Source organism: Castor canadensis, chromosome 9 (genome assembly GCF_047511655.1).
Source record: "Castor canadensis chromosome 9, mCasCan1.hap1v2, whole genome shotgun sequence".
Taxonomy (NCBI): Eukaryota; Metazoa; Chordata; class Mammalia; order Rodentia; family Castoridae; genus Castor; species Castor canadensis.
In genome coordinates this window covers 144,181,847-144,206,513 of record NC_133394.1, presented here as the reverse complement: position 1 = coordinate 144,206,513, position 24,667 = coordinate 144,181,847, and the positions used below count along the sequence as shown (strand labels likewise).

At 36.7% G+C, this 24,667-nt stretch overlaps 1 protein-coding gene across 1 annotated transcript in view; it reads right to left on the bottom strand.

Annotated features, from left to right (window-relative positions):
* The window catches only part of Fbxl5 (F-box and leucine rich repeat protein 5), a 48,829-nt gene that overhangs the window by 1,533 nt on the left and 22,629 nt on the right, over nt 1-24,667 (bottom strand). Inside the window, exons 7-10 of the mRNA XM_020171638.2 lie at nt 24,164-24,312; nt 23,412-23,494; nt 21,858-22,580; nt 6,387-6,535 (exon numbers count right to left, since the gene is read on the bottom strand). Coding sequence (XP_020027227.1) covers nt 6,387-6,535; nt 21,858-22,580; nt 23,412-23,494; nt 24,164-24,312 — 1,104 coding nt within the window. The remainder of the gene's footprint in view (nt 1-6,386; nt 6,536-21,857; nt 22,581-23,411; nt 23,495-24,163; nt 24,313-24,667) is intronic.

Sequence of the window (24,667 nt, the reverse complement as noted above, 5' to 3'; positions counted from 1 at the left end):
AGAGTAACAAGGAAGTCTTACGGCACATATTTAAAAGTTAAGTACTTTGAATAAATGACAGTTTTCATGAAGAAAAGCAAATGTAGAAAAGGTTATTTATATTATGTTGAAGTTTCAGTATATTTGTACCATGAACAAATAAAGAGCACTTAATTAGTTCTTTATGTATCCAGTAGAAAAACCACTTAAAACTGTGATAAGGGCAACACAAAATGAAAAAAAGTACATTAAATGTAACTTTACCACAGAACATATCAAGCAGATTATAACTGTAAATCATAGTAACTGGGAGTGACACCTAGCTTCACTAAGAAATATATTTTAAATTTACGTTATTTTGTTTTTTAAATAGCACTTTGTTGCACAAGAAGGCAACTATGTGAGTACCACTATAAGGAAGTACTTATAAGTAAACATACAGAATACATGTACTTCCAGACATTTAATTTTTCTCTTTGTATTACTGATGGCATAAACAAAAGAAAATGGAGAATTTCTTAGGATATATAGTCACTGAAGTCCAATGTTCAGACATTTCATCATGGATACAAGAACCTATCTTTAAGTAAGAAAAGAAACACTAAACTTTACACATGTATGTGGAATTGCAATAGCTTATGTTTTCATTTATTTTCAAATATTTGTATTTAATATAAAAATCAGTATGAGGCCAGGGAGATACCACATTTAGGAATGGGCAATGGTATGGATAAAAAGAGACTGGCCCCAGATTTAGAACTGCTGAAATTAATGGCATATGAGGATACACTGTATCATTCTGCTCATATGTTAAATTTTTCTAGAGTACATAGTTTGAAATTACTTTATAAAATTAGATCAAAAGTCCACATTTATTTAATAATAAAAAGCTATTTCATTTTTTTAATTAAAATTTAAATGTGCCAAATATTTAAAATTTACAAAACTTAAAAAATAAAATTTATAAAGCAGTTTTATTGAGTATTTTGCCTTAAAATAAGACACAAAGTGAAGTCATCTTAACCACAAATTCAAGATAAAAATTTTAGTACAAATTTGTACTTATTAGAAATCCCCTGATAAGAAATCCTAGGCTTTGAAACTCTTCTCCCACTGTTAGTCTTTGACTAGGCTTTCCCTTTAAAACTATTTTAAGCTTTACCTACTACGTACCACTCAACCCCACCTTTGCCCTTCTTAGCTGTCTTTTCTCACCCCTTAAGTGGTTACTGCTTTGCCTATGAATCATCTAGTGCCTGGCTCCAAGACCCAAACCCTGCCTCACTTCAATTCCCCTAACGTGACACACTTACCTCATGACATTCCTGAATTGCTGGATTTTGCCAAAATGTATTGGATTATCATTTTATTAGTATGAAATCCTATTCTCAAAAAAATTTTGTTTTGGTGGGATTGGAGTTTGAACTCAGGGCTTCATGCTTACTAGGCAGGTGCTTTATGACTTGAGCCAAACACCCCCAGCCCTTTTGCTCTCGTTCTTTTTGAGACAGGGTCTCACTTTTTGCCTGGGAGAAGCCTGGACCACGATCCTCCATGGTGTGCTTCCTACCACAGCTGGGATGACAGGTGTGCACCACCATGCCCAGTTTTTCTGTTGAGACAAGTCTTACAAGCTTCTTGCCCAGACTGGCCTAGAACTGCAATCCTTCTGACCTCAACCTCCTACATAGTGGAATGACAGGTACATGCCACTTGGCTGAAATCAGGTCTCTCAAACTTTTTGCCTAGAGTTGGCCTTGAACCTTGATCCTCCAGCTCTCCTCTGCCTCTCGAGTAGCTAGGATTATAGGTGTGAGCCACCAGTGCCCAGCTAGTCTTGAAATTTTTAAGGGAGAAATAAAAGGAAACACACATGAAGACTTTCAATTTTCCAAACTAAAACATCCTGAAATACTTCAAAATCTCTATATCCCTTTTTTAATGCCAGGGCCTCATTATGTTGCCCAGGCTGGCCCCAAGCAATCTTCCTGCCTCAGCCTTCCTGGTAGCTGGAGTGTACACACCACCCCACCTGGCTGTACCCACTTTTTTTTTTTTTCCCAGATGACAGAGAGGTAAAGAAGAAATGGTACAATGAATTCAACAGTGTAGCTTACAGGGGAAAAAATTGTAAGCAATGGCTGGAAGCAGTGGAAGTAAAGTATGCAACTGGTTTTCAAGGGAAAAGTAAAAGGGAATCCTAACAGTGCAAATGGACTAATGAAGTAATTTTCCTTGAGACTCACATCTATACAGACCCCACATAGCTTTCACCATCCTACTCAAAAGACAGGGCCCCAGCATCCTCAGTTTCCACCCAAGCCACCTAGGTCATTCTACTCTCAAAGTCTACAGCATAGTGGAGAAAAACGTATATAAAAATTTGTACCCTGGATTAAGTAGAAAGCTAACAAACACAATTCCGTTGTCAGTAGCTCCTGAATCATCACAAAATAAAATTCCTACTTATACTGACATAAATTGTGCCACCTGGGGCTGGAGGACATAACTCAAATGGCAGAGCATCTGTGTAGCAATAGTGAAGCCCTGGGTTCAAAACCTAGTAACACCAAAATAAAATTAAGTTAATAAATACATAAAAAGTGTCACTTTCCACTGGGGGTGTGACTCAAATGGTAAAGGGCTTAGGTAGCATGCATGAGAGTCTGGGTTCAGTCCCTAATACCACAAGCAAAGAAACCAAAGAGTGCCATCTTCTTCAAGTATGTCTTAGGATATTTGAGTTTTGGTGGGATTGTACGTACATAAAGAGAGGGAATTACTATATTGGTGTTTCCAAATGTAAACACAGATCTCCTAGAAGTCTATAGGTAAATACCAATAATTAGTATTAAATGGCTCAAAGCTGTAACATCATCCATAACAAAGTCAGTAACAGAGCAGTAATTGGTACCTGATCCTAATAATCTATAAAAGTGACAGTATCCATCAAGGGATTTTATTCTGTTGAAGATTCAGGGCACAGTAAAAGTGTTAAACTTAATCTCATATTGTAGAAAAAAAGAGAGAATAGCAATTTCCAAAGCATAAAAGTTGTAAGCAATGTTAACAGTAAGATCCTTTAGTAAAACAGAAGAGCTGTCAGAAACAATAAATGAACAGAAAAAGTGATGCAGTATTAGAAAGAAATATGACCAAGATATGTTGGGCTGCCAACACATCAAGTAGACAGTTATACTTCAAGAGACATTGACAATTCAAAACATGGTTCCCTTTAAATATTTGACTTATCACTGGTAAATTTCTATCTCAATATGGGAAAGAGAACCCAAATAGTTATAATACATGAGGGCTAAATTATATTAAAGAGTAATAAAGGAAACAGGGAAATAAAATTGGAGTTAACAATTTTTAAATCATGGTACAGAATAAATTTTGTAAAAAAGAATTTTAAACATTATATGAAAATAACTGTAAAGGTAGCAATTATTTTTCCAAATTTTGATTATGAGACTCTTCTCAGTTTTAAATACTGGACATTTCTCATGCTGTATATACATCTGCACTTACCTTCACTTACCTTTAATTCCTCTTTAACTTAAATTAGAAATATAAGACAGCAAGTCATCTGAGACTGTCACCTCCAGAACTATGAACTAATCTAACTTAATTCATAAATTATGCATACACTGAAACCCAAATCAATACAAAACAATTTGTTTGCAATCATTATTCAAATGTTCTTCAGAGGTCTAAACTGTACCATTATAATGAACACTTCTTAAATGGTAAAGAATTTTGTAGATGTCATATGGCTAAAAACCTTTTATTTTCAGATTACATAACAAACTTAAAACCCATGGAGATCATTTAGAAGAATCGAAACTCCTGTTTTGTATCAGTGCTTAGTACAGTATCTTGCTAAACACAGTAATTATTTGAATCTGATGACTGACTAATCTCCAAAATCTCTGCTAGTGCTTAGAAAACAATTCTGCTTTACTCATCATTTACTATTTAGTTTACAACTAATGCTTTTAGTTAATTACCTGATAATTATGAAGATTTTCTTTTAATAAAATACATTTTAAGTTAAATGTTACTTGCAAATATTTAAAATAGAATCTGTCACCTAAAATATGCTTTCTCATTACTCTAAGACCATATATTAGAACACATTGACTACTTTCAGAAAAATAAAACTAAAAGTACTTAAAAGGAGGTCCTGAAGCATTCACCAAGTATTTCCTGTGCATGCTTTGAAAGGTACTATGCAAACAGTGTCATCTTGCAAACTGGACAAAATTCTAACACTTTCTAGGTTGTCCATATGTCATTTTAAGGTAAAGATAATATCAAAGCATTGCTTTAAGAGCAACTACCTGGAATTCTGGAACACAAGTTATACAAGTCACCCTGTAAACTTTAAAGAATTTTCATTTCTTCCAAATCATGCTTTAGCAAGTTATAAAAGGAAATTTAGTATCAGATTATTCAAGCACTACAGTTTCCATTGAAATTTTTCAAAGTCAGATGTCTTTATTAAAATTAGCTGAAAATTACCAATCATTTATTCAAAAAAAAAAAAAAACACTTATATTCAACAAAAATACCACAGCTCCTTTGGAACACCATATTTATATATTCAAAACAGATTAAGATGAAAAGAACACTAATAAAGTACTAAAGATTTTAAGCATATAACTTATTCTTTCATCTTTTTCAAGACATTTAAAAACACAAACACAAAATAAGGAAGCAAATCATAAAAATGAATTGAAAACCTATATATCTCACCACCTAAAACACCTATATATACAAAAATAAATATAACAAATTAGTTTGTGAGATTTTTTTTTCTCAAGTATAACCTATGTTAAAATTATTTGGGTAATTCAATTTCAACAAATAAAATGTTTTCTTTATAAAAAATCACTGCTTACTGATTATTCTTGATAATACCTGCTGCAAGCCCTCGGAAAGTACACTAAACCTATAGTGATAAGATTTATGTTTAAAAACAAAATAAAACCTTACTTCTCAAGCCCTGTGCATCCACAAAAGGAACTGCTTTGTCGTATCAACATACTTTGTTTTTTACAGGCTTAGTAGGCCACAACCAAAATAACATTCATTTTCACCATATAATCTTTGACTATACACTAAAGGCAACAGATAGCAAATCTATGTTCCAACTTAATGCTGACACATCAAGAACGTGAAAAATCATCTGTTGCACCAACATGACTCCAGAAATAAGACAGCTAAAATTTCCTGTTTCGTCATGCATATTTTAAAGAAAACTTAATTTTTGAGCAATGGCAAATTTGCTAATTTCTCTACCTCCTGATAAGTCATTATTCTCATTAGTCTTCCAGGCTCCTGTCAATAATCCTGACTGAAAAAAACTCATACTGCAGGCTAGTGGAGTGGCTCAAGGGGTAAGAATGCCTGCCTAGGAAGCATGAGGCATGAGCTCAAACCCCAGTACTGCAAAAAACAAACAAACAAACAAACAAAACAAAACATCCAGACTGCAATTTCTGTCAAATTAAAATGAAGTGGACTCTCAAAGACATCAGCGGATGCTATAAAAAGACAGGTGAATAGTTAAATCAGAGCCATCTAATTTTTCTGCAGTTATCAATACTATGTGATTTGTTTACTAGTAACTGAGGAGCAGCTTTTTATATTTCTGAGAATTTTAAGTCTCTACCAATGACTACCTAACACCCTAAAGGACTCAGAATGTACCTTAAATAAGTATATTCAATAGGCCAACTGGAAGATAGGAAATGGCTAAAAAGAATAAATTAAAAAAAAAAAGCCAAGAAATATTTATGTGATGATAATGTAAAAGTAGTTCAGGAGTCAGTTTCCAAAATACCATAGGAATTTTGGCCATGCCTAAAGCATCTCCACATCTACTCAGTGGTACACACTATCTCCTAAAACTTCAGTGACATGCATTTGGAACCAGACCCAGAACTCCTGAGAAGTTCATATTACCAAAGTCCTCCTTTATATATACCACACAGGAAAAGTTGTGCTGTAAGAAAAATCAGCCTGTCATCCCTAAGAAATCAGTAATCTAGAACACCACTACCACTAAATTGTTAACTAACACAACAACACTCTACAGAAATTCCCAAAATCTCACAAGAATTTTAGTATTTCTATTAACAACTTATCATTTTTGAATGATTTCATCACTCTGACATAACGGTATTTGAAATATCTATTCCTAAGAAAACTTACCTTTCAAGAAGTTAATTAAAATCTATGATTTTTTAATTTTATTAAATTTGAAGCACTAAGTCTGAAAGTAAGACAACTTGTGTAATTAGTAATCTAGAAAACCAAACAGGAACCATAAAAATTATTAGAATTGCCAAAAATTTTTAAATCAGTTCCTCAAAAATCATCTTGTTGTTAGAAGGCATTACCGTTAATGTTGTCACAGTAGTAAAAGTATTCATCATTTAGAGAAGGACATGCTGAAACCAAATCCTGCAGGCCCGCACCAGTTACAGTCAGACAACCAGAGAGATTAAGGTGCTCCAAATAAGGCAGCCCTCCTCCCAGAGTCAAAACCCTGTGAAGAGGAATAATGTGACAATATTAATCTACAAAAACTTTTATAGCCCAATGGTCCAGGGGACCACTTTATATATCTTTCACAATTAGGCAACAAGAAAATTCAAGAATTTCTATAAAACACTAATGAGTGGCCTCATCCTTAGGTGGGAATACATTTAACTCAGAAAAACTTTCTACATTTTTCCTAAAGGCATTCAATAAAGAAGTCTATGAACTTTTCTTTATAAAAACAGTAAGGTAACTCAAACCACACAGGAAGAAGGTGCTGAATCTTTGAGTTGTAATGTTCATTCTCCTACCAGATTATGTAAGTAAGTAAAAATTACTGAAGCTTTAAATAATGACCAGTTTTACGGCTCCCCAGAAAATCATAGATAGAATTAGCATATAACCTAGTAATTCCACTCCTAGAGAATTTAAGAGAATTCTTTAAATTCAAGAGAATTTAAAACATATTTACACAAAAGCTTGCACACAAATGTTCAAAGCAGCATTATTCACAAAAGACAAAAAATAAAAACAATTCAAATGCTTACTTATAAATGGCTAAACAAATTGTGGTATATGCATATAATTAAATGTTACACAGTCACAAAGTACTGAGATGCTATGACAGGCAGGAACCTTGAAAACAACACTAAGTTTAAAAAAGGCAGAAATAAAAGACTACATATTGTATGATTCCATTAACACTATTACTCCAAAACAGGTAAATCCAAAGACAGATGGTAGATTAGTTGGGGACAAGAGAGAAGGGGACTGGATTGCTAATAAGCCTGGGACTTCTTTTGGGGATGATAAAAATGTTTCTTAATCAGATAATGGTGATTGGTTGCACAACCTTGTAAATATGCTAAAAACCACTGAATTGCACACTAAAAAAGGATTGTACTTATGTTATATGAGTTACATTTTAACATAAGAGAGCTTAGCAGCACATTCTAAAAGAATAAAACAGTAATTTATGTAAGATGAAGTGTGAAGGTGGCTGAAACAATGACATAGGTAAAATATATCAATAATAAAATTAAAAGTGTAAATTTTCTGTGCAATGATAACTAAAGCAATATTCTACCTGTGAAAAATGAAAAAGAAAAGGGGTGTTAAGAAAGTAAATATAATAAATTGAGTTTAAAAAATTAAGATTGTGTAGATAACATGAAATTAGTATGTTAAAAACATATAAACTATTAGTTAAGGGAAATATTTCCTTTTTTTGCAAATCACAGATTTCCACCATCCCTACAGACTTTAAGTTAACAATAGATGTAGTTCAGAATCTCAGTGGCTTGACAGGTGTTTTTTGTGTTTGTTTGTTTTTTGAGACAAAGTCTTGCCATTAGCCCAGGCTGGTCTTGAACTTGCTGCACAGCCAAGGCTGGCCTCAAACCTGCAATCCTCCTGCCTCAGCCTTCCCAGTGCTGGGATTACAGGTATGCATCACCACATACCCAGCCCAAGAAGTCTTTAAAGGAAGAAAGTAAAAGGTTTAAAGTTTACCAATTTATGGTCTATAAAGCTAAATAGTTCATAATAAAAATTTAAATACACAACTTTCAAAAAGAAGTATGAAAGATATCAAAACATGTCTCAATGCAGGACAAACTGCATGAAATGTAAAGTTTTATAACACATGCACACTTCAGTAAATGAGTAAGTAAACCATTTGTGCAGCAGTCTTTGATCTTTCTGGGAAATCAAACAAATACAAAGTGAATAAGAAATTATAATACCATATGATAAATGTACTCCTGAGAATATGAAGAAAAACCTTGGGAGGTAAGAAAAGGTTTCCCATAAGTGACAGAGCTGTGATAGGAACAAAAGTTAGCTGATAGACAGCAAAAACAGTGATTAAGGACAAAAACAAGGTACTTTGGAGAATGAAAAAATGTAGGGAAAGTAGGTTTTGTGTGTGTGTGTGTGTGTGTGTGTGTGTGTGTGTGTGTGTGTGTCTGTGTGAAATAGAGGGAGGGAAAGGAGGGAGAGAGAGAGAAACCATTCACTGTCTTTTTTGTCAAGAGTACAGATGGGAAGAAATAAACAGCAAGAGATCTAAAGACAGTAACAGACAAATTACAGAAGTAAGAAAAGGCTATGAATTTGGGCTTTACCCAAAAGGCAGTAGGAGTCACAGAAAGGCTCAGATAGAGGAGTAATAACAAGTAGTAAGAAAAATGCATTCTACAAAGATTATTCTAGTTGATGTCTTATCACAAATGCCTAAGTATGCTAGTCACATAACCCAAAAAACAGGTCTACACAATAAAATGCCAGATAAGTAATATACAAGTTCTTCCCTCACCTGGGAAGAAGAAATAGTTGCAGAAATATGTTCCAAGTTACAGAAACAGTGCAAGTAAGGGAGTGGTTTAGAAGTGGCAATTGTTAAAGGAATAAAATAAACCCCAGAATTCAACAGTATATAATTCCCATTATCTGGTACCCAAACAAAAGCTACTGAAGAGTCAAAGAATCTGGAAAAAGAAAATCAATCAACAGAAACAGACCAATCAATAAATGATAAAGATAACAGAATTTGTAGGCAGTAACTTTTAAAAGAGCTCTTAGAAGTAAAGTAAGCAAGATAGCCAACTATAAGCCCTAGGCAATCAGTCCCCTAACAAAGAGAGCCAAAAATAAGGAATAAACAAGTATATTTTCATGAAAGTAACAAAAGAAAAGAACCCAGGACAGCAAAGGAGTATCAAACAGAAAACCTGAGGGGCCCAAAGGCCCAGAATGGTCACACAGAGAATGGAAGAAAACATCTCACCCTACCACCCAATTCCCAACTAACAACCAGGACTTCTCACTGAAGAGAAATGAAAGAAAAAGAACTCCAGCAGCCCTCATCACCTTCTATACTTACAGTTCTCACCACTAGGAACTCCTCCAGTCCTTGCAGGTGCTAAGCCCAGCTGTGGCCCCCACAGCTACTGTGCTACATCACCTTGGAACCAGAATGACTGCTAGACCACATTCTGCTCCAGGAGTAAATAGTCACCACACCTTTCCACCCCTTGGGCTTTATTGTCACTAACTCACCCCTGCCTGGTGCCCATGATTCCTACCTTCTAAGGAATTAATGTCCTGACCACAATAAGTAGCCATGTACCCTTGTGCCAGTGCTGAAGCAGTACCTAGCAACCTGCAGAAACAATTCCTTGGCCACCCAAAGGAGTTACACACTCCTATCCCTGAACTGAAGTGGTACATACACTACCTCCTAAGAAAATGGTACTTTGGTTGCCCACAGCAGTCACATCCTACAGTGCTTGAGCTAAATGGAACCTTGTATCCCAAAGACTGAGCTGAGAAACCTTGCCCTGTCAGGCCAAAGAAGTACAGTATTTGCTTCTCTAGAATGGGACCAGTTCCTTAAGAATCTGAGCTGCTGAGGCATTTCCCTCTCCCAAGAGAGTACAGTCAATGCTGTGCAGCTTCCTGCCCACCAAAGCCCAAGACACACCTACACTCTGCCACTGAAGGGTCCTTGCTGCCACTGTACTCTGCCTCAGAGAGTCTAGAACACTACTGGTCCTACAATCCAGGATCCAGTATCACTACTGTACAGTACCTCATCCTTCAAGTGACCTAAACTGCTTTAATGCCCTAATGGCTCTCGTTCCCCATCTGCAGCTATACCCTGCTCCCTGGGCCCAAACCTCCAGAATCTCACTCTGTTAGTGCTGAGCCATTGCTATTCCCCATCCCACAGAGGAATAGTTTAGTCACAGCTAAAATCCCGACTCCTGGGCTCACGGTGCTGAGAGGTGCCTCAGAGTCACATACACCAGCTTTGTGGGCAATTTTCAACCACCTCTGCCTCACAGATTGACCCTCTCCTCTAAACACAAATGCCTCATAAGGTCATGAAATCCTAAATTCAGTACCTCAAATCTAAGAGCTGCTCTGAGTACCTGTGCACTGAGACCCATCATGTCTGCACTTGCTGTGAGCCACGTTTGAAGGATACCCTTAGTTAAAAGTCCCATTATGGGAAAATGAGAACATGAGAACCCAGAAAACCTGTGCTACTAAGGCTCCAAACAACACACACTGCTACCACTGCAGCCACAAACTACTGCAGCCTAGGCCACTGAAGCACATCAGTCATTGCTGATATAGAATACAGCTGATGAAGCAGCACGGACGCTATACCACTTCATTTACTTGGAACCAGAGCCACCAAACATGCTAAAGTCCATCTTCAGGTGAAAGTATTTTCCTACTAAAGCCACTCAGTAAAATTTGGAGGAAGTGATTACTCCACCATATGTTCACAAATCAATACAGTAAAACAAGAAACATTAAAAAGCAAAGAAATGTGACTCCATCAAAGGAACATAGTAATTCTCCATAATTGACCACAAAGAAATTTATGAACTGCCTAAAAAGAAATCTTAAGAAACTCAGTGGGATGAGAACAGACATTTCAATAAAATCAGGAAAACAATTTATGATCAAAATGAGAAATTCAACATAGATCTTTCTTAAAAAAAGAACCAACTGGTAATTTTGGAGTTAAAGAACTCAGTGATAAAAAATACAAGATAGGGACTTAAGATTATTTAATAAAATCACTGTTGATAACTTCCCAAGTCTTGGAAGAGATACAGACATATAAATCCATGTAGCTCAATGATGTCTAAGAAAAATTCAACAGAACAAAGTTCTCTACAAAGCATATTTGAACTCAATTGTAAAAAGACAAAGGAATTTTAAAAGCAGCAAGAGATACATATCATGCCACATTATAGGGGAATTCCAATTAGATGGATTTCTTAGTAGATATTTTGCAAGCCAGGATAATGTGATGATATACTCAAAATGCCAAAAGGATCAAAAAGAAAAAAGTCAGTCAAATATTATGCCCCGCAAAACTGTCCTTCAGCACTAAATAACACATTTATAGCAATAAATATGTAAAGAAAGATCTCATAGAGACAGCCTAACATTATACTTCAAGGAACTAGAAGAAGAATTAAACCCAAAATTAGCAGAAGGAAGGAAATAAAAAGATCAAAACAGAAATAAGTCAAATGGAGAATAGAAAAAACACAGGAAAAAACAAATCAATGAAACTAATAGTCAGCTTTTATGAAAAGATAAAATCAACAAAACCTTTAGCTAAAGTAAAAACATATAAAATCAGAAATGAGACTGGATATATTAAAACAGACACCTCAGAAATAAAAAGGATCTATTATGAATAATCACGTGTCAACAAATATAATATCCTAGAGGAAACTGGCAAATACCTAGAAAAATACAACCCACCAAAGTTTACTCAGGAAGAAATAGAAAGTCTGAACAGAATAAGAAATAAACAAAAGGATGGAAGCAATAATTAAATACTATCCAATGAAGAAAAAAAATCCAAGGAACATGTTTACATTTGAATTTTACCAATAATTTTATTTAATTCTTTAATTTAAAAAAAAAAAGAATAGCAGTATTTCGTAACTCTTCCCACACCTCCCCCCCAAAAAATAGAGCTGGAGCAAGTACTTCCCTAAAACATTTTACAAGATCAGCATCACCTTGACATTTAAGCCAGGCAAAGATACCATAAGAAAACTACAAAACAATGTCTCTGATGAACATTAATGCAAAAGTCCTCAATAAATATTAGCACATCAAATGAAATACATCAAAATTATGCATAAGAACAGACATATAGCCAGCAGCACAGAATACAAAGTCCAGAAATAAATCCAAACATATATGGTGAAATAATTTTCAAGAAGGGACAGCCTCTCACCAAACACAAAAATCAACTCAAAATGGATAAAAGACCTAAAGAAAACAGAGGAGAAAAGCTCCTTGAGATTGGCCTTGGCAGTAATTTCTTGGATACCAAACCAAAAGCTCTGGTTATAACTTCAAGAATACAGCCAGGAGTGGATCATTTGTGCCTATACTAGCTACGTGGGGGGCTAAGATCAGGAAGATTGTGGTTCAAGGTCAGTCCGGGCAGGGAGTTTGCCAGACCCCATCTCAATCAAAAGCTGGGCACTATCATTCCAAGCTACATGGAGGCTGAGATCAAGAGGAAGGGTGGCTCAAGCAATACAGTGCCTATACAGTAAGTGCAAAGCCCTGGGTTCAAACCCCACTAAGAACAAAAAAGCAAGAATAAATGGATAGAACTGCATCAAACTAAAGTTTCTGCAGAGCAAAGTAAGTAATAAAGAAAATGCAAATGCAACCTACAGACTGGGAGAGAATATCTGCAAAAAATGTATGAGTTAAAGTGTTAAAATCCAAGATTTATAAAGAACTCATATAAACTAGCAACAAGAAAATATATGATCTGATTAAAAATGGGCAAAAGATTTCAACATTTCTTTAAAGATGACATATAAATGACCAACAGGTATATGAAAGAGTACTCAACATCACTAACCATCAATGAAGTGTAAATTAAAACCACTATGAGGTATCACCTCCCACCTACTAAGATAGCTGTTATCAAAAAAGATGAAAAAGTAAGTGATGGTGAGAATGTAGAGAAAAAGGAACCTTTGTATACTGTTGGTGGGAATGTGTATTAATGTGGCCATCACGGAAAATAGTTTAGAGGTTCTTTAAAAAAAAATTTAAAAATACAGGCTGGACATGTTGGTACACATCTGTAATCCCAGCACTTGGGGGGGGATGAGTCAGGAAGATCTTGAGTTCCAGGCCAGCTTGTGCTACATATTAAATTCAAGGTCAGCCTGACCTACACTGCAAGACACTGTTTCAAAATATCAAAAAAGAAAATCAGGCACAGTGGCTCATGCCTATAACCCCAGCTACTCAGGAGATGGAGACAGGGAGGATCACTGAGGCCAGGTCAGACAAAAAGTTAGTGAGATGCCATCTCAATCAATAAGCCAGGCATTGTGGCACACCCCTGAGATCCCAGCTATGAAGGAGGCATAGGCAGAATGATAAGAGGTCTGATGCCAGTTTTGCACAAAAAAATGAGAGTCTGTGGAAAATAACTGAAAGCAAAAAAATGGCTGGGGGCATAGCTCAAGTGGTGAGCACCTGCCTATCAAGCATGAGGCCCTGACTTCAACCCACAGTACTGGCAAAATAAATAAATGGTAACTAAAATAAAATTTAAAAGACCGAAATCAAAGAAAGTATTTTTTCTGATCATAATGAAATGAACTTACAAAGCAATTATTAGAAGCAAAACTGGAAAGTCACATATGTGAAAGTTGAACAATACACACTCAAACAACCAGTGGGTCAAAGAACAAACCAAAGGAAATGGAGATGAATGAAAACAAAATCACAACAGTTCCAGGATTCAGGGCTATGAGGGAAATTTATAGCTCTGAATGTTAGCATTAAAATAAAAAGAAAGTCAGTCACCTAACAGTGTAATATAATGAATGCAAAAAGAGTTGCATTTTAAAGGTTAAATGTATGCTCTTTCCTTAGCCTCTTTCCTGGAAAACATATAGAAAATGTACTATGTTCACTTTGATTTCAACTCAAAAGATGCCTCTTTTCAAAGAAACTTTCCCTGTTTATTATATATGAAGTAGTGGGCGCTTAGGCATTGCTCAAGTGGTAGAGTACCTGCCTAGCAAGCATGAGGCCAAGTTCAAATGCCAGAGCCATAAAAATATATATATAGACAGACTTCCTTCTTTGAACAACTGAAAATGGAGCTGAACAAACCCTCAAATTTTAATAAGGTATGATGGTAATGAAAAAGATAACAGTAATGGAAAATGAATTATTTTAATTATAAAGTGAACCAAAAAGTTTGTTTACTTTAAAATGAAGTTGCATTCAAAAATATTTAAAATTTGGGCTAGGAGCATGGCTCAGGAAGTAGAGGGCTTGCTTGCCTAGCAAGCACAAAGCCTTGCGTTCAAACACCAGTAATGCAAACAATAAAATTAAAATCAGATAAATTATAGAATTATATAAATTATATTAGAAATATAAATGTATCCCTGTAATTAAATTTTTCAAAAGAATAAAACTCAGAATACGGTTATCTTTGCTTTCTAACTATAATACGTGCACTTGCTGGTGGAATGGCTCAAGTGGTCAAGCACCTGCCTAGCAAACACAAGGCCCTGAGTTCAAACACCAGTAACCACCAAAAAGAAAAAAAAATGTGAATTCTGCCAGGCACTGGTGGCTCATGCCTGTAATCCTAGCTACACAGGAAGCAGAAATTAGGAAGACTGCAGTTCAAAATCAGCCAGGGTAAACAATCTGCAAGACCCTATCTCGAAAACGCCCAGTACAAAAAAGGGCTGGTGGAGCAGCTCAAATGGTAGAATACTTACCTAGCAAGCACGAGGCCCTGAGTTCAAACCCCAGTACCAACATAAATAAATAAATAAATAATACAAGCACTTGAACTGGAACAACAGCAGACAATCCATAGTAATAGTACAGGGAAAACACCTGGTTCTGTAAAAAACTTACAAGAGATTTTTATAATAATTTCATATTAAACATATTTTCTAGTGATAAGAGTATTAGGTTTTATGCTGGGTGAATTTTTCACTATACTACCTTGATAACTAATCATTAAAGAGATAAGTAACCAATTTTCAAAAGCTCATACCAAGACAAATAGTTACTGCACAGAAGTACTATCTACTGAAAACCTACTCTGCATCATTAAAGGCCTTACAGGTATTAAACTTATGTAAGCCTTACAACGATGCAGTTAAGTATTTTGCACAAAGCCAGTTATAGAGAAAAAACAGCATCAATCCATACCAAGTCTGTCTGGCCCTGAAGTCACGGTATCATCTCCAACACTATACAGTAAGAGCATTCTCATAACCTAGCAGAGCTCTAAATAGGTCCCATAAAACCAAAGAGCTGACTGCTAAGGAGATCTACCAATCAGGATTAATGAATGTACCTTTACCTTTCCTTTCCCTTAGGGAAAAAAAAGGGGGAGAGGGGGATAGCTTAATCTGACTAATATTGTACTTCCAAAACAAAGGGGAAAAAACCTCTCTCACATGTTATCTTTATGGCATTAAGAAAGCAGCAAGGCCAGGCACGGTGCCACATGCCTATACTCCTAGCAACTCAGCAGAATGAGGCAAGAAGAACCTAAGTTTGAGGCCAGCCCGAGCTAGACAGTGAGACCCTGTCTAAAAAAAAAGAAAGCAATAAGTAGACCATGATCCCAAACCAAAACTTAAAACTCTAGCTACATAATCTAACTCTAGCTCAACAGGGCTTTGGTTTCTGCTTAAATGGCTAAACTATTGCTACAGACATTGTTTTCTAAAATCCTTGAACATAAAACTGTAACATACACAAATGTTACCCAGTAAGGGAATGTGGTATATATGTTTTCTTCTCTGTTACAAGTCCTTGAAAGTAAAAACTAAGTTATTAATCCATTAAAATGTTACAAGAATGTAATGTGACCCATTATTATGTATGCATTAAACTTTAAAATTTCAGGGAGGCAAGATGGTGATTTGTTGACATCCTTATAGCCCAGGGCGTCTAACTACCCTGAAAAAGGAAAATCAGAGGACCCCAAAAGTTACCCATGGGATCCCATAATCAGCAAGAAGCAAAGCCCTCTCTGAATCCGCAAACAGAGAAACAGCTAACCATGGGAGGAATGGGAAGAACCCCCACCTCAACACTCCCAATCCCCTGCCCCTGAAGTCACGGAGTGCCTTGTGGCTCCAGGTTTCATCACTTGGTGCTCCCTTGGCAGTAAATCCTACTTCCTGGCACACATAGGAACTCCGAGCTCCACAGCCCCCCACCACACAGGGCATGCTACCTTCACCCTCAAACTCCAGGGAAACAGCGCCCCTGTGCAGGCAGGATCCTTAGCTTCTGCTGCTCCACGGGTAACAGAAGGCACAAGCCAGCAGGCTTGGTCTCCCCAGAAACACCACCACAGAACTGAGCTCCCTGAAGCCAGCATGAGATCAGCCCAGAACTTCCCACTACTTGCAGGCTTGTTTCTTCAAAGCTGAGGTAGCAGAAGAGCTGAACTGCACTCCCTAAAGCCACCATGAGAGATTAGGGCCAGGAACTCCCACTGCTTGCAGGCTTGGTTCTCCTGGGCCGGCAACAGAGCCACTGAATTGCACTCCCTGAAGCCGGAGCAAGAAATCAGGTCCCAGGGTTCCCACTACCTGAAGGCCTGGCGTCCCATCCAGTCCCTTCCGCACCCCCATGCTTGCAGCACTACTGTACAACCCTCCTGGAGCTCACGCCGGGAAAGCAGGCCCCAGAATTCCTGCTATCCAAAGGTTTGGTTTCCCAGGGTCTCCAGCAGTTGCCATGGCTCCTGGAAACCCATGCTCCAACACAAGTAGACTCCAGAGCCACTGCTGCCTTGTGGGCACAGATGATTCAAGCCTGCTGGCTTTACTGCCCCAAGGGTACCCCCAACATGCTACTCAGTGCCAAGAGCCTGCCACCACACAGCCAAGTGAACCTCAGGCTCCAGACTTGCTATATTTTGGCACCAGGAGGCTTCCTTCCCCACAGAGCACAGAGGCCCACCACTCCTTACTGTCCCTAACAGCAACAGAGCCCCCTCTCCCCCTCCAAAGAACAAGAACACCAAATTCCATACTGAGGAAAGACATAACCTGCCACTCTGCAGGCGACACCAGAAGCCCAGTGCTTCACACTGCACCTCCCTGCAGAAAAGTCACATTTCTCCTGTCCAAGAGCTGGAACCCCAGCTACTCCACGGAGTGGCAATCCAGTACTCTGCTGGTGCTAGGAGGCCCGCCCCCCAGAGTGCACAGAGATCCAACACTGTGACTGCAGGAGAGTCCCCATGCCCCCATCAAAGAGCACAAACTCCAGAGGAAAGAAAAGAGGTAATGAACACCACAACAAGAACCCTGCAAGGGGTAACATATCCAGCATACCTCTGTCTGAGGAACACTGCTGGGAGTACCAGGAGAAAAAATTCAAAACCCCAACTAAAGGGGTGTAAGGGACCAAAACCCTAACTAAAAACAACTCCAGATGCATTAAATCTCAACTCAGAATGAAACAAAAGCCAATTCCACCATGGTTAAAAAATAATGAATTTCAAAAAAACAATAGTAAAAATGACTAACGACCTCAAAGAAGCAACACAAAAGTTAGTATATGACTTCAAAGAGAATGTTAATAAACAATTAAATGAGCTCAAAAGAGAATACAGACAAACAGATGAATAAAATTAAGAAGACTATCCAAGATATGAAAGAAGAAACCAATAAAGATATGGAAACCCTGACAAATAATCCGAAATAAACAACTCAATATTCCAAATAAATATCACAATTGAAAGCTAGGCCAACAGAGTGAAGCAAGTTAAAAATAGAGTATCATGAGCGGAAGACAAAGTAGAGGAATTACACCAAACAGTAAATGATCATAAAAGAATCCTAAGACAATACGAATGGAACATGCAAGATATCTGAGACACCACGAAAAGACCAAACCTATAAACCATGGGTGTAGAAGAAGAAGAGATACAAACTAAAGGCACTGCCAACCTATTCAATGTAATAATAGCAGAAAACTCCCCTAACCTTAAGATAGAGTCACACAGGTAAAGGAACCTTACAACACCAAACCAACAGGACCAAAAAAGAAACACCCCCAGACACATCATAATCAAAACACTTGGCATACAGAACAAAGAAAGAATTCCGAAAGCTGCAAAAGAGAAAAAGACAAGTTACATACAAAGGCAAACACGCCAGAATAGCAGATTTCTCAAACTCTAAATGCAAGAAGGTCATGGAAAGACATAATTCAGGCCCTGAAAGAAAGCAACTGTTAACCTAGACTAGCATACCCAGCAAAACTATCCTTCCTAAATGAAGGAGAAACTAAAACCTTCCACAACAAGGAAAAACTAAAGGAATTTGTGACAAGTACTACAACAAGCCAGCACTACAGAAGATACTTACAGGACATTTACATGTAGAAGAAGAAACTAGTGTGAGACAGAAGACTCAAGAAAGAAAAACCCTTTTGAGCAAGAAGTCAAATTAACAAGGAATAGGTAAGACTAAACAAGAATGACCAGAAACAACAAGCACCTCTCAATATTAACACTGAATATAAATGGCCTCAATGCCCCACCAAAAGACATAGAATAGCAAACTAGATTAAAAGACAAGACTCAACCATATGTTGCTTACAAGAGACTGATCTCACTGAAAAAAAAATAAACACTGGCTTAGAGTCAAAGGCTGGAAAAAAGTTTTCCAAGCAAATGGACCCCATAAACAGGTAGGAGTAGCTATACTCTGTGACAAAGTAGACTTCAGACTAAAATCAATCAGGAGAGACAATGAAGGTCACTTCATATTAATTAAAGGAACAATTCATCAAGAGGGAACATCAATCCTTAGCATATAGGCACCACATACAAGGGCACCTGTCTACATGAAAAAAACTCTACTGGCCCTAGGAGCACTGATAGTCACTAACACAGACATAGTGGGAGACCTGAATACCCCACTGTCACAAATAGATAGGTTGTCCAGATAAAAGATCAGCAAAGAAACTTCAGAGCTACTCCACACATTAGGCCAAATAGGTTGATATCTACAGAGTATTTCACCCAACAACTAGGCAATACACATTCTTTTCTGCTGCTCACGGAACTTTCTCCAAAATAGATCATATTGTAGGGCACAAAGCAAGTCTCAACAAATTCAAGAAAATCGAAGAAACTCCTTGCATTGTATCAGACCACAACAGAATAAAACTAGACCTCAATGACAAAAGAAATCCCAGAAAATATTCAAACACATGGAGACTGAACAACACACTGCTAAAAAACCTACGGGTGACCAAAGTAATGGGGAAGAAATCAAAAAGTTCCTGGAATTCAATGAAAATGAAATACAACCTACCAGAATCTGTGGGACACAGGAAAGGCCGTGCTACAGGAAAAAATTTAGCTGTAAGTGCTTACATTAAAAAAACAGAGACCTCTCAAATAAACAATCTAATGATATACCTTATACTCCTAGAAAAACAAGAACAGACCAAACCCAAAACCAGCAGATGGAGACAAAAAATAAAGAACAGGGCCAAGATCAATGAGATTAAAACTAAACAAAGCATACAAACAATTAATGAAACAAAGAGTTGGTTCTTTGAAAAGATTAACAAAATTGACAAACCCTAAGCCAACATGAGTAAATGGAGGAGGGAAGAAAGACCCAAGTTAATAAAATCAGAGGTAGAAAAGGGACATAACCACAAAAACCAATGAAATCCAGAGAATCATTAGAGAGTACTTTGAAAAATTATATTCAAGTAAACTGGAATATTTAGACAAAATGGATAAATTCCTAGATGTATATAATCAACCAAGATTGAACCAAGTAGGTATTAACCAGCTAAATAGTCCTATTACTTACAACAAAATTGAAGGAGTAATAAAGAGTCTCCCTACAAAGAAGAGCCCAGGACCTGATGGATTCATGGCCAGATTTTACCAAATCTTTACAAAGAATTAACACCAATACTCCTCAAACTCTTCCAGGAAACAGAAAGGGAAGGAACACTACCAAACTCATTCCATGAAGCCAGTATTGCACTCATTCCAAAATCAAACAGAGATGTAACCACACAAGAGAATTATAGACCAATATCCTTAATGAACACAGACACAAAAATTCTCAACAAAATACTGGCAAACAGAATTCAACAACATGTCAAAAAGATCATAAACCATTACAAAGTCGGTTTCATTCCAGGGATGCATGAATGGTTCAACATATGTAAATCCATAAATGTAATACAGCATATAAACAGAAACAAGAACAAAAACCACATGATCCTCTCAATAAATACAGGAAAAAGCCTTTGACAAAATCTAACACCCTTTCATGATAAAAGCACTGAAGAAACTAAGAATAGAAGGAATGTTCCTCAACATAATAAAGGTTATATATGACAAACCCAGAACCAACATCATACTAAGTGGAGAACAACGGAAACCATTCCCCTTAAAGGCAGGAACAAGACAGGGCTGTCTGCTTTTTCCACTCCTATTCAATATAGTTTTGGAATTCCTAGCCAGAGCAATAAGACAAGAGCAAGAAACAAAAGGGATTCAAATGGGGAAGGAAGAATTCAAACTATTCCTATTTCCACATGACAGGATCCTATACCTAAGAGACCCCAAAAACTCTACCAAAAAAACACTAGAAATCATAAACTCTCTCAGCAAAGTAGCAGAACACAAAATTAACATACAGAAATCAGTAGCTTTTCTATATACCAACAATGCACAGACTGAGAAAGAAATCGGGGAAACAGTCCCATTTACAATAGCCTCAAAATCAATAAAGTACCTCAGAATAAATTTAATGAAAGAAACCAAAGACCTTTTTAATGAAAACTATAAGGTACTGAAGAGAGAACGCAAAGAAAACATCAGAAGATGGAAAGACCTTCCATGCTCATAGATCAGTAGAATCAGCATTGTGAAAATGGCCACACTACCAAAAGCAATCTACATGTTCATCACAATCCCTATCAAAATCCCAATGACATTCTGCACAGAAATAGAAAAAAAATCGTGAAATACATATGGAAACACAAAAGATCTCAATTAGCCAAAGCAATTCTGAGCAAAAAGTCCAATGCTAGAGGCATCACAATACCTGACTTCAAACTATACTACAGAGCCATACCAATAAAAACAGCATGGTATTGGCACAAAACAGACAGGAAGACAAATGGATCAGAACACAATATCCAGACATAAACCCACACATCTATAGCCAACTGATCTTTGACAAAGTCACCCAATCCCCACGGTGGAGAAAAGACAGCCTCTTCAACAAATGCTACTGGTGGGAGGGAAAGTGTGAACGAAAGAGATTAAGGTGATAGTATATGGTTGATGGACTTCAAATATCTGTATCAAACAGAACTAACTCTTGCAATTGCTTTAAGTGGGGTGGGAAGGAGGCTGAGGGGGAGAGACAATGGGGAATATAAATAATGTACAATGTAAGTCTATTTGAAATTGTCACTACAAATCCCCACCCCCCCAGCATATAATGAATATTTCCTAATAAAAATTTATTAAAAAAAAAAAAAACTTTAAAACTTACATTCTTGTATATATCAAAATGGATCTGAATGTACTGAAATGAAACTTCATGCTGATAACAGAAGTTAGATTTACTCCTCTGAAGACAAACCTTAGTTAACCCTCTTGCTAAAATAAATCAACCAAAAGGAAGAACTTAGATCAAAAATTTTTATATTTCATTTGAGAATGACCACATTTCCATTTCTTAATACTTATTACTTACCTAAGACCATGGTCTGTGATCTGATAGCATCCAGACAGACTGAGAAACAAAAGTACACGTCCAGTCTCTTGATCAGATTTTTCACTCCCAAAATAAATTAAGTCATTTCCCCTAGGCAATGTAGTCCTTAATGCTTTTCTACACACTACAGAAGTCCCTGGGAGTGCAGACATAGTTCTTAAAGCTGTTCCTGTGCAACAGAATGAATGACCACAATATGTAAAGGCTGGAGAAGCACAATGCTGCTGCCAACAGACACTAGTCCTTAGTCCAACAATATCCTTACTGAAACAACCAGATGAGGAACAACCAAAGTTGGATGTTGTTTCTAATACACAGAGACTTTCAACATTTCGGTGTCTCCATTCTACAGTATCTTCAATATCGGCCAAATCTTCAGCATCTAACATCCACACATAAGGAGACGTGAAATTTTCAGAAGAAACAGGTTTAGTCCAAGTGTGTGCATTATCTATTTCTTCTCCAATGCCTTTGTTAGTTAAATCATGCAAACAGGCATACTGCTTGGTGGATTGCATGGTAATGTCTTTATTTTTCCATGTAGTAGAAGTAAATTTACTTGAAGTTTTCAAAAAGCCACTCTGATGAGATGTCAGAATTCCAAGAGCTCTGGAAATCTTCTCTAGAGCCACATCTGTGATTTTCTCACATCCAGACAGATCAAGATGCCGAAGACTCTGGCAGCAACCAAGCCAAGACCAACTATAATTAAGAGGTAAGAAGACTATTAGTGGATATTGTTAAATTTCCCAAAAGCATTTGACTACATGTATACAGATAAGTATTAGAAGAAAGATTTAAAATCTAATGTAACTACGCAAGCATTTATTGAATATCTATTATCAGGCACTATTTTTAGTGGCAGGGATAAAAAAGATAGTAAGGGTAGTAATGAACTAATAACACTGCTAACTAACATGAGAGAATAAGGACAGGAGAGACCTAGTTTATCATGTTAAAAGGAAGCAGCAGAGGAGAGGCAATATACACATAAAAGCCAGTAATAACTAATGATTAATAGAGAAGGTAAAGAACAAACAAGCTCTGCTTAGCTAAAGAAGGGTATAAGTCTCCCTCTGTGATAGGACATGCTCAGATAAGAAAAGTGGTTGCACTACGGGAAAGCTTGTAGTATCCAAGGAAGTATAATCTGCAAAAAGTGTAGCCTGAAGTGCTCCTGTACCAAAAAAACTGTTAAAATTAAAATGAGCTTTGCCAAATGGCACTTAAGAGTCCAAGTGAAATCGTAGAAACATCTAGTAGTTCAAGATGGTTACAAAGCAGGGCTCAAAGGTCTAGACACAGTACAAGATCACAGAGATGAAAAGATGATACAAAACTTTTGGATTAAGAAGAAGCTATGGATAAAAGACAAAAAAACTGGAGGTGCTACCAAGTTACAGTCATCTAGATTTATTAGTAAAAACAACAGTGTGATTAAATAGCAATTATGCAAATAAATTAAAATTACAGAACAATTCTACTGATCCATACTTAGAATTTATTATATTTAAGCATTTTAAAATAACTAACCTGTCAAATGCAGAATCTGAAATGTCAGTTTGGGTAAGATCCAGATGTTCCAGGTTAGGACAAAGCTCTAAAATCTGCCTAACCTACAAAGGGAAAAAGTCACTGTGAAGATCTGCAGACTTTCAGTTAAATAAGCAAAAGACAACAAGTTAACATAATCCAGTGGTTCTCAAACATGCAGATTTTAAATCATTCATATAGTGCATTACACACACACACACACACACACACACACACACACACACACACCCAAGCTCAAAACTTAGTCTCTTGTAGTAGTTGTGACATTGGACCCAGGAAATCTGCATTTTTAAGGAATACCCAAGGCTGTTTTAATGTAAGAAGTCATAAAGAATACTCAAAGAGATTCTGATATGAGGTTGCACTTCTATAAAACAGTGATTTCATCTCAGTTGTCCATCTTACCATGCCTTACATATAATAAAGAATCACATAAAACTGGGCTTTATCACGTAACATATAGGAAACTGAGTAAAACATTTAACCTCTCATAGTCTCAGTTACCTTATCTATAGTATGTGAGCAATGTTATCTACATTACAAAGGTGGTCATAAGAAGTGAAATAATTTGAAAGCTAGCAGTGCATACCTACCCAAGGGAAGGTACTCAATTATTCTTTTTCACTTAATTGAACTCTTTTTCACTTAATTTCACTTAATTGAATTTGCAAATCAAAATTCTATCACTGTTATGTTTTTTAATACACAAACTAGTGTTAATTTATACATACCATTTTGCTGGAAACTGCACAGCTGTATGCTAACACTAAAGTTTTTACAGAAGTACCAACATATGGTAGAACATTATGAATTAAACCATGGAGTAAACGTTTTTCCATTTGTGCAATGCTGATAGCAATTGATTCCTCTGCAGACTCTTCTGTAAAATAATTCAAACATCCAAAGAACTTAATAAATTAATTATAATTAGGCTATTAGAGACTCATAGAATCATTAAATGTAAAATACTTTGTGCTGTCTTTAAACTCCTTTCTGCAAACAATTCTAATTTTAGGCAATGAAAAGATTGCTGAACACTGAAAAAATAGCAAAAAATTCTTCAAAAGAATAGAAAAGTGCCGGCATTGGTGCCCCACTCCTGTAATCCTAGCTATTTGAGAAACTGAGATTAGGAGGACAGTCAGGTTGAGGCCAGCACAGGGAAATAATTCACAAGACCCCCATCTCCAAAACAACCAGAGCAAAATGGACTGTAGGTATGGCTCAAGGGGTAG